At 48.2% G+C, this 8,109-nt stretch overlaps 1 protein-coding gene across 1 annotated transcript; it reads left to right on the forward strand.

Moving 5' to 3' along the window:
• The first annotated feature begins 4,164 nt into the window (after positions 1 to 4,164).
• Positions 4,165 to 7,666, forward strand: TCL1A (TCL1 family AKT coactivator A). The gene is made up of 3 exons (XM_060096013.1): positions 4,165 to 4,284; positions 7,054 to 7,224; positions 7,610 to 7,666. Exons 1-3 carry the CDS (start codon positions 4,165 to 4,167, stop codon positions 7,664 to 7,666), a joined length of 348 nt encoding a protein of 115 aa, XP_059951996.1.
• The last annotated feature ends 443 nt before the right edge of the window (positions 7,667 to 8,109 follow it).

An 8,109-nucleotide genomic window follows, 5' to 3' on the forward strand; every position in this document is an offset into this window, starting at 1 on the left:
CAATGGGAGAGGCCACAACAGTGATATTGTGTAAATGGGACAGAGGACACTTTCAGTATGAAAACTAAAAGCACTATACAGTTAATATATGTATCTCAGTTTATATATGTTAGAAGCATGAAGATGAAGAGCCACTTTTCTAGGAGGAATAAAGAGAAATGTAAAATAGTTTTCTGAGGTCAAATTAATGCAATCAAACTAAATTAAAGAAGAATTAAGGGTGCAGCAAGAAGAACCATGCTGATGGGCAGCCCCAGCGATAGGGTGGGTATAATACCCACCGTGTGGAGTAATCCCATGCTTGAAAAGGGCTTCGGTTACAAATTTAGGTAAGTTTTAACCTGTCTCCGGGCCAATGGAGCCTCATTTCTAGCTCAAAGTGTCCGTTACAATTCTATTGATATTACATGCTGCTCACTCCACCAGTTTGTCAGCGTCTACCATTTTGTGTGTTTTGAGTAGGGGTTATGGGTGTTTGCTTTTGCAGTTGTGTTGTGTGTGTATTGGGTTAGCATAAGACCTTGCTACTTGGAGGTGGTTCCTAGACCATCGGCGTCAGCCTCACCTTGGAGCTTGTTAGAAATTCAGGATCTCAACCCAACTTTATCCAGTTAGAATCTGCATTTTACCAAGGTCGCCATATACACCTTAGAGTTTGAGAAGTGCTTAAAACTAAAAGAAAACTCTGTTTAGAGAGAGACAGTAGCCATGCAAGGATTAAAGCTATGATCGGTCCCTGAGTTTTACTTAGTATATCCTTGACTCAGATTCTCCATTAACCTAGAGACAAAAGTTCATCCCTATGGGTTAAAGTTATAACATCCCTTTTACCCTGAGCTCACTTAGTCATGAGCATTAATTATCTAAAATATGGCCCAGGTGTAGAAATTAACAAGAACAACAACAAAACACTCCAGGCAATTAGCATGGATGCAGCTTCTATATTTCATGCATTGGCGAGATCTCAGACCCTCACAATCCTAATAACCTTGGTGTTATGGTTCCCTGTACACAAAAGATTGGAAGCAGCAAATTAAAAGTAGAGCCTAGGAAAGGAAGAGCAGGCTTGGGGTGAGGTTCAGAGTGAGAATTGACAGTAGAAAGAATGGCTTTAACATTTTCACGGTTATTTAGTTTTATGAGTCTTGGTCATAACCTCAGAAACAGTAACTCAGATCTTAGAGAAGTGGTTCTCAGCCTTGGCTGCCCTTTAGACTCACCTGAGGAATTCTTTAAAAAATAAAACCCAAAGCCTCAGTCTCAGAGATCCTGGTCTCATTGCTCTGGGGTGGAGTCCAAGCACAGGTATTTTATAAAAGCTTCCCAGGTGATTCTAATAAACAGCCAGGGTTGTGGTCCATTAGCTTAATGGTTTGGAGCCACTCATTGTAGGGCCCAGAGCATCCATCTAGCTTGGCTCATCCATTACAAAAGTGTGGAGATGGGGCCAAGACAGCAAAGGATTTGCTAAGTTCATACGTGATAGAGGCAAAGCCAAAACGGGCTCCAAGTCAGGACATGTGTCAGTTAAGGATGCTATTAAAAAAATGAGTCAACAGGGCTTCCCTGGTGGCGCAGTGGTTGAGAGTCCGCCTGCCGATGCAGGGGACGCGGGTTCGTGCCCCGGTCCGGGAAGATCCCACATGCCGCGGAGCGGCTGGACCCGTGAGCCACGGCCACTGAGCCTGCGCGTCCGGAGCCTGTGCTCCGCAACGGGAGAGGCCACAACAGTGAGAGGCCTGCGTACCGCAAAAAAAAAAAAAAAAGAGTCAACATAATTGCTTTGTGTTACTTTCTATATGAAAGTTACTTTCTGTATGAAATATCGGCTTGATTATCCTCAGGGAGCTTGCAGACTAACAAAGGCCAGAGTTGGAAAGGAGCACAGAACTCTGAAGCTAGGCTGGCCGGCCAAGAGCCCTAAGATGGAGCAGATAACACGCCGAAGGGGCTCCCCTGTCTCTGAGACCCCACAGGAGCTATGTTTTCCCTCTCATGGAATTTCCATAAAGAAGGCTCAGGTCTCCAACAGAAGCTGCTTGATGAACTCCACAGTCATGCTTATTTCACTCATCATGTTTTGGACCCGCTTCTCAAATGATTTTCTAAATCCTACACGAGAATAATGTATACTCCCATTCAATGTTAAGAAGCCTTCGTGTGAAACTGAAGAAGTATATTATTCTTTCAAAATGGGGGTGGGAGGAGAGGGGGAATCATATTCCCAGAACATTCAGAAGCATATCCAGCCAAATGGGTTTGATTCTTGGTCCATTATTTGTGGCCTCTTAGAAAACAGAACGAGTGCTAATGAAATCAGCAGACCCAGTGGCATTGTGGGTCCTGGAGCCATCCATGTGGCTGAGTCAGTGGCCACAATGGCTCCTGGGTGCCCCCTTCCCTTGCCACAAGAGGTCATCCCAGCAGCACTGTTTACGCTAGACTTGTTTTCGTTTTGACCTCAAAGCTCAGGACCGGGCTGAGACTTCCTCAACAGAGTATATGACCATATTATCTTGCTCCCAGTGGCTATCTGGGTCCAGAATTAAGAACCGTTCACAGGGAAAGCTGCCTGAAAGCCACAAGTCTGAATATTAAATAGCAGCACCATTAGGGGCTGCAGTGGGAAAGAGGTTTGCTGGGCTCATGTCACCTGCCTCCACTCCCAACTTTACTTGGCTTTTGTCTTCTATTTTGTGTTCATGGTAAATCTAATTATATCTCCATTACCTTAGGCCACCTCAGCACCTTCCTGGGAATTAGGCTGTCTGGTTAGGCAGAGAAGCAGATACATACCGTTGCTGACAGAGGGATCAGGTGTTAAGCTCATTTTCACTTCTGAGACATTTCAAAAGATCATAAATTATTTTCTTAGTGCCTAGTCAGAGAGACAAGAAGGAGCTGGAAGGTGAGGCACCAAACTGCTACTACCACTGGTATCGTTTGAGCAACGAGGTTGGAGCTCCTTTATACATGTTTCTCGTATTTTATTTTCTTAATTGCCTTAATGGGCATGTGGTACAGAAAAATGAAGTGAAATTGTTTTCCTTATTCGATGTAATTTACAGAGAAATGTTTGATTCTAGAACCCAGGGACTTTTCAAATCCGTTGATCTTGGGGTGGAGGGAGGGGTTTCTTTTCTTTCTTTTTTTTTTTTTTTTTTTGCGGTACGCGGACCTCTCACTGTTGCGGCCTCTCCCGTTGCGGAGCACAGGCTCCGCTCCAAACGCACAGGCTCAGCGGCCATGGCTCACGGTCCCAGCCGCTCCGCGGCATGTGGGACCTTCCTAGACAGGGGCACGAACCCGTGTCCCCTGCCTCGGCAGGCGGACTCTCAACCACTGCGCCACCAGGGAAGCCCAGGGGTTTCTTTTTAAGCATTTGTTTTGAACGATGTTTTCACTAACGAATTAAAAGACTCTAAAGGGAAAAACCCATGCTTCTTCACTACCATGTTTCAGAATAGCTATCAGATGACCACAGCATCATCAATGAATGGAAAATGTGTTGGGGAGAGGGAAGGGGGGCTTCAAGAGCTGCAGTTTACCAAGGAAATTGACTTCGATACCCAAATCCACAGGCTGACAATGGTGCTGTGAACCTGGGAAAGTCCAGGCCTGGTTCAGGCTTGCACCATCTCTTCTGAGCCCAGATGTGCAGGGGCCCTGGCTCTGGGTGGCCAAATGTCGACTGTGAGCTCCAAGCAGAGGCTCCGAGTCCCAGTCTTGAGCAGCCACACATAGTGGCTGTCTCGGACAGTGGGGCACGGGTGTCGAGGGGAGCGGAGGACGCAGGTGCCTCCTGACAGAAGAAAAGTCCAAAGCCACAGACCCGAGTGCCTCCCCAGCAGTGGGAAGTAGGGGACGGAGGGCAAGGCTGGCTGGCTGTGGGTATGGAGGAAGTCCTGGGTCTGTGGGGCTGGATCTGCGCTCCTAGACGCTGCCAGGGTCTCAGGGCACAAGGCAGGCCTCGGTGCAGGGTCAGATCCTGCTGTGCCCTGTCGCTTCGGCACGGCCCTCCTCCCGCCCCGCCCAACTCCCGCCCCGCCGCTTGGGGGCGCCCGCGCACCGTCCCGTTATAAAGCATCGAGGTTGCGCAGCCCGTGGACCAGCGAGAAGCCCGGAAAGGCTCCAATCCTTGCTTCCTAGACCGCTCGCGTCACCATGGGCGAGCTCCTTTTCTGCAGGGCGCGCACGGCCTTGCACCCGGACCACCTGTGGATCTGGGAAAAGGCCGTGTATGTGGACGAGAACCAGCGCACCTGGCTGCCCGTAACCATCGAGGTACAGACGCTCTGGGGTCGGTTGCGCGGGGCAGTATGGGCGTCCCATCCATGGCCCGGGCTCTGGAGCCGGGTCGCCCCAGGCCGTGCAGGCCCTGGAGGAGCCCCTCACATGCCGCGGGGCGAGGGCGGCGGGGAGGCTCAGAAGGGCAGGTCCACCCAGGGCGGCCGGGGACTCACAGATGAAACCACTTTGCACTGAGCGCAAGGATGAGCAGTTCTCCGGGCCAGGAAGGAGGGTGGGAGAAACAGAGAGAGGCACGTTGGCCAAAGGATGGGGACCCTGTGTGTCTGGAGTGTATGAATATGATCTTGAGTAAAATAGGACTTCTCCGGGCCTCAGGGTTCTAATCCATAAAATGGGAATAATCTCCAAAGTAAGTGATTCACACACGTGGCCAGTTATCAAAATCTCCATAGATGAGCCCCAGAAATCTGTATTTTGAAAGAACCCTCAACAGATTGTGATCAACCAAGTTTGGGAACCACTGCTATAGAGTTTGGAATATTTCATACCTCCTCTGTGCTTTGGAAGAAACAAACTTCACAAGGCATATAGTAGTGTAAAAGCCAGTATTGAATAGACATTGACTTTGTTTTGTGTGTAATGCCTTAAGATGGACCTTTAGTTAATTTTTTCTTCTTTTTTTAAGAAATACAACTCTCTTACAGCACTTTCCATCGGAGGATGGGTTTCCTCAAACAAACTTAGGTGAAAAATGTTGAAACTTTCCATATATAAACCAAAGAAAGAACGTATAAAAGAAAAATTTAAATGTCGTATTAGAACATTTATGTAATGTAATAGCAGGACAGCTAAAAGTTACTGAGAGTGACTGTGTTCTCATTTTATAGATGAGGAAACAGGGGCATAAAAATGTAAATCTCTTCAAAGTAGTGCTGCTTGTAGGTAATGGGGTTGGGATTCCAGACTCATAACCACCATCTAAACTTTGCATCTTTATTGGCTTTAAAGATTTTGAAATACATATTTATATACATATATATACTTTTAAAAATCAAGTCAAATATTCACTGTAAGTCAAGTATTTGAGGAAAATTTAAGTGAATATCTTTTTTTTAATCTCTGGTTGGGACATATCTTCTTCAACATGATGCTGAAACTGCGAAGCAGAGTTTTTTACCTAATCATTATAAATTCTGGACAAAACATAACCCTTTAGCAAACCATGGGGCAGGATTTTCCCCACATAACTTAAAGGACCAGTTTTCTTAATATGTAAAGATTTACATAAGTCCACGAGAGAGGGGAATAAACAAACGTAAAATGGTTAAAGAATATGGAAGGCTATATACTAACACAGCAAGAATGGTGATTTCCACACTTACACCTTGCAGCATGATCTGAATTATTTTTTAACCGTGAGTTCTAATTTACTTCATAGACAAAAATTTTGAAAAGCTATTTCCACTTTGGAAAAATAATCATTGATCAAAGATAAGAGTCCAATTTTTATGCCAATCAGGATTCTAGGCTGTGGGGTTTTGCAGTGAATGTGATTAAATCTCACTGCTTGTGAAGCTGACATTCTGCTGGGGGAGAGAAGGACAGCAAACTAATTGAGGCCGGTGGTAGGTTCTGTAGGATAACTACAGTGGGAGGGCAGGCAAGAATGAGTGGGGTGAGGTCTTCAGGCAAGTCCTCTCCAGAGTTTTTCTTGTTTGTTTGTTTGTTTTTATTTATTTTTGGCTCTTTAGGTCTTCGTTGCTGTGCTCAGGCTTTCTCTAGTTATGGCAAGCGGGAGCTACTCTTCGTTGCAGTGCATGGGCTTCTCATTGTGGTGGCTTCTCTTGTTGCAGAGCATGGGCTCTAGGCTCGTGGGCTTCAGCAGTTGTGGTTCCCAGGCTCTAGAATGCAGGCTCAGTAGTTGTGGCGCACGGGCTTAGTTGCTCCACGGCATGTGGGATCTTCCCAGTCCAGGGCTTGAACCCGTGTCCCCTGCGTTGGCAGGCGGATTCTTAACCACTGCGCCACCAGGAAAGCCCTCCCCTGCAGGGTTTTAATTTGCATGTGCCTGCCACACTTTGCCCATCATTTTCTTTGAAACCTTTCTGGACATCTTTTTGGGGCATGCCTCTTATGTATATCATAAGAGTTGGATTTTGTTGACATTTGTCTTTATAGACATACATTTGAGCAGAGACTTGCCTTAAAAAAAGGGTGTGAGCCCTTCATAGATTTAGGGGAGAATGTTCCAGGCAGAGGACAGCAGGTGTGAGAGATTTCTGGGTGTGTGCACGTCCCAGACACGGCGAGGAGGCCTGTGTGGCTGGAATGGGTGGAGGGCAGTTGTCACCGTAGCCCAGCGAGAGGCGATGAAACAGGAGCAGTGGCGGAGATGGTGACAAGTGGGCCGTCACCTGATTCTGGGGTCTGGGGAGATCTTGTTTAAAAGGGGTTGTATGATAAAGAAAAATCCAAGAAAATCCCCCATCAGCTGAAATAGGCATCAGACTCCATAGTTACAGAAGCTCCGGGGCCCCATGGCATACCCTGGCAACTAGGCATTTGTCACAAAGTGGACCTTTTGTGGCCCTGTCTGGGTATCTAGACCCATTCGAGTGCTGGTCATGTCGGCCCAGCCAGAGTCCCTGAGAGGAGCGTGCCTGGCTTAGGGATTGGAGCTTCTGGGAACAGTGACCACCAGCATCTTAGATGCGGGCTGGGCTGGGTGGGTGGCAGGATGGACTGTGGGTATTTGTGCCTGCAGGACCGTAAAGGTGTGCCCTGCCCTTCTCTTCTCTTCAGATAGAAAGTAGCCTCCAAGTCCTCATGCGTCAGGAAGATGTCCCCCTGGGGGAGCCTGTGTGCCCCAGCCAGCTGGGCCCATACCTGCTGCCCATCATGTGGCAGCTCTACCCTGGAAGAAGGTACCGAGGCTCAGACTCCAGTTTCTGGCGCATAGTGTACCACATCAAGGCAAGTGTGTGCTTCTCCGGGGACCCATCAGGTCATCGTGGGTGGCCCTTCTCCCCTTCCCCCATGTCTGGCCTCTGTGGTCTATCTGTTTCCTCCATTTCTGTACCAGAAGCTGAAAAAATGGAGGGACTTTACAAGTGCATATTTTTAAAGGACCGGATTGGAGAGACATTAGAAGCGAATGACCAACCACCCTCGGGGGTCTCCAGCGGAAGCCCCTGGGTGGCAGGGGCCTCTGTGGCGGGCAGTCCCAGGGTGAAGGCTGGTGGGAGGAGGGCCCCCTGGGGTCCCCCCCATGCAAGTTCCCGCCTGCCACTCCAAGCCCGGGGGCCGGGAGGGGAAGGAGGATCCCAGACTCTGGCCTCCAGCTCCTTCTCTCTCACAGCTCGGCGACACGGAGGACATGCTCCTGGAGCAGATGCCAGACCCAGAGTATGAGTGACGAGGTGAGCGCCCGGGGCCAGGTCAAGAAGAGGGAACGCCCCTCCTGTCCTCCGTGAAGGCAGAACTGACCGCCACTCCCCAACTGCGCTGCCCTGCGACGGTCCCCAGGGTTGGGGACCCAGGCTCTCACCTTTAACACCTCAGGAGCCAGTCATTTTTGGGCCCCCTTAATATTAATATTAATATTATTTATTAATATTAATATTGTTAATTAATATTGATATTATTAATTAATATTATTAATTAATATTAATATTAGGGGCACACAGCTGCACAGTGCTTCACAGGTGTGGGCATTGTCCCTTGATCATCGCATCAACCATGCTGGGTAGTATTTAACTTTACAGGTTATAAAAGGGGGTTTTGAGAGGCACAGTGACTGGTCCAGATCACAGAGCCAGGTTTCAGATCTGGGTCTCCCGACACCAAGCCGCTGGCTCG

This window comes from Mesoplodon densirostris, chromosome 4 (assembly GCF_025265405.1).
Source record: "Mesoplodon densirostris isolate mMesDen1 chromosome 4, mMesDen1 primary haplotype, whole genome shotgun sequence".
Lineage (NCBI taxonomy): Eukaryota > Metazoa > Chordata > Mammalia > Artiodactyla > Ziphiidae > Mesoplodon > Mesoplodon densirostris.